A 795-nucleotide genomic window follows, 5' to 3' on the forward strand; every position below is an offset into this window, starting at 1 on the left:
TTACATAAAAGGACGAGGCTTCAAGTTGAGTTTATAATTGATGTCCGACATAATGTATTTCGATTCACCGGCAATTTTATTCTGATCATAGCAAAATTTCCGTGAGGCGCGGAGAGTTTCAAGTTCCGGTTTAGTCAGATCACGACGAGCACGGGGCTTGGTGACGATATCCAGGAGAGATTTGTCAGTTGATCGGATTTTGTGATAGCCATGAAGAAAGATGTCCCGGTCAGTAGAAGAGTCGAATTGTAGTTTAAGAGGACGGAACTTCGAAGAACATTGGTGTCGGTGGGCTTTCTTGGGAGCTGGAAGACGATTGGCAGTGGCTAATTTCTGGAAGAAGTCGAGATCCTCAGATTCCTGTTTCGGGTTGTCATGGATGTCCGGCATCCTTTCAATAACAACTCGCGTAGATTTATCGAGAAGCTTGGCAGCTTCGCGAGCAATGTCCAAAGAGTTGATTGTGGCGACCGGAGCAATAGGTGCTGTGACTGGCGGGAACTTCGAAGGCGGATCGACGAGTGCAGGAGAATCGGTGGAGGAAAAATGGTGCTGGAAGATTGGATCGGCAAGAGGAGACATATCAGAAAGTTGTTCGCATGATTCGGCCACTTCCAGAGCTAACTTGTTTTGTCCCGATTCAATTATTGCTCCGCGCAGCTGGTTTACAAGGGAGGTGAGGGCGACAACTTGGTTGTGGAGTTCCTTATACGCAGAATATGGTACAAATTGAAGAGGAAGATCATCATCCGAAGAAGTCAGCTTCCGTTTGTGAGCAGGGCGATTGAACGCCAT

At 47.2% G+C, this 795-nt stretch overlaps 1 protein-coding gene across 1 annotated transcript; it reads right to left on the minus strand.

Moving 5' to 3' along the window:
- Positions 1 to 795, minus strand: GCK72_026227 (uncharacterized protein; the record flags this gene model as incomplete). Its single annotated transcript, XM_053736749.1, has 1 exon — positions 1 to 795. One exon carries the CDS (start codon positions 793 to 795, stop codon positions 1 to 3), a length of 795 nt encoding a protein of 264 aa, XP_053580315.1.

This window comes from Caenorhabditis remanei, chromosome X, assembly GCF_010183535.1.
Source record: "Caenorhabditis remanei strain PX506 chromosome X, whole genome shotgun sequence".
Taxonomy (NCBI): Eukaryota; Metazoa; Nematoda; class Chromadorea; order Rhabditida; family Rhabditidae; genus Caenorhabditis; species Caenorhabditis remanei.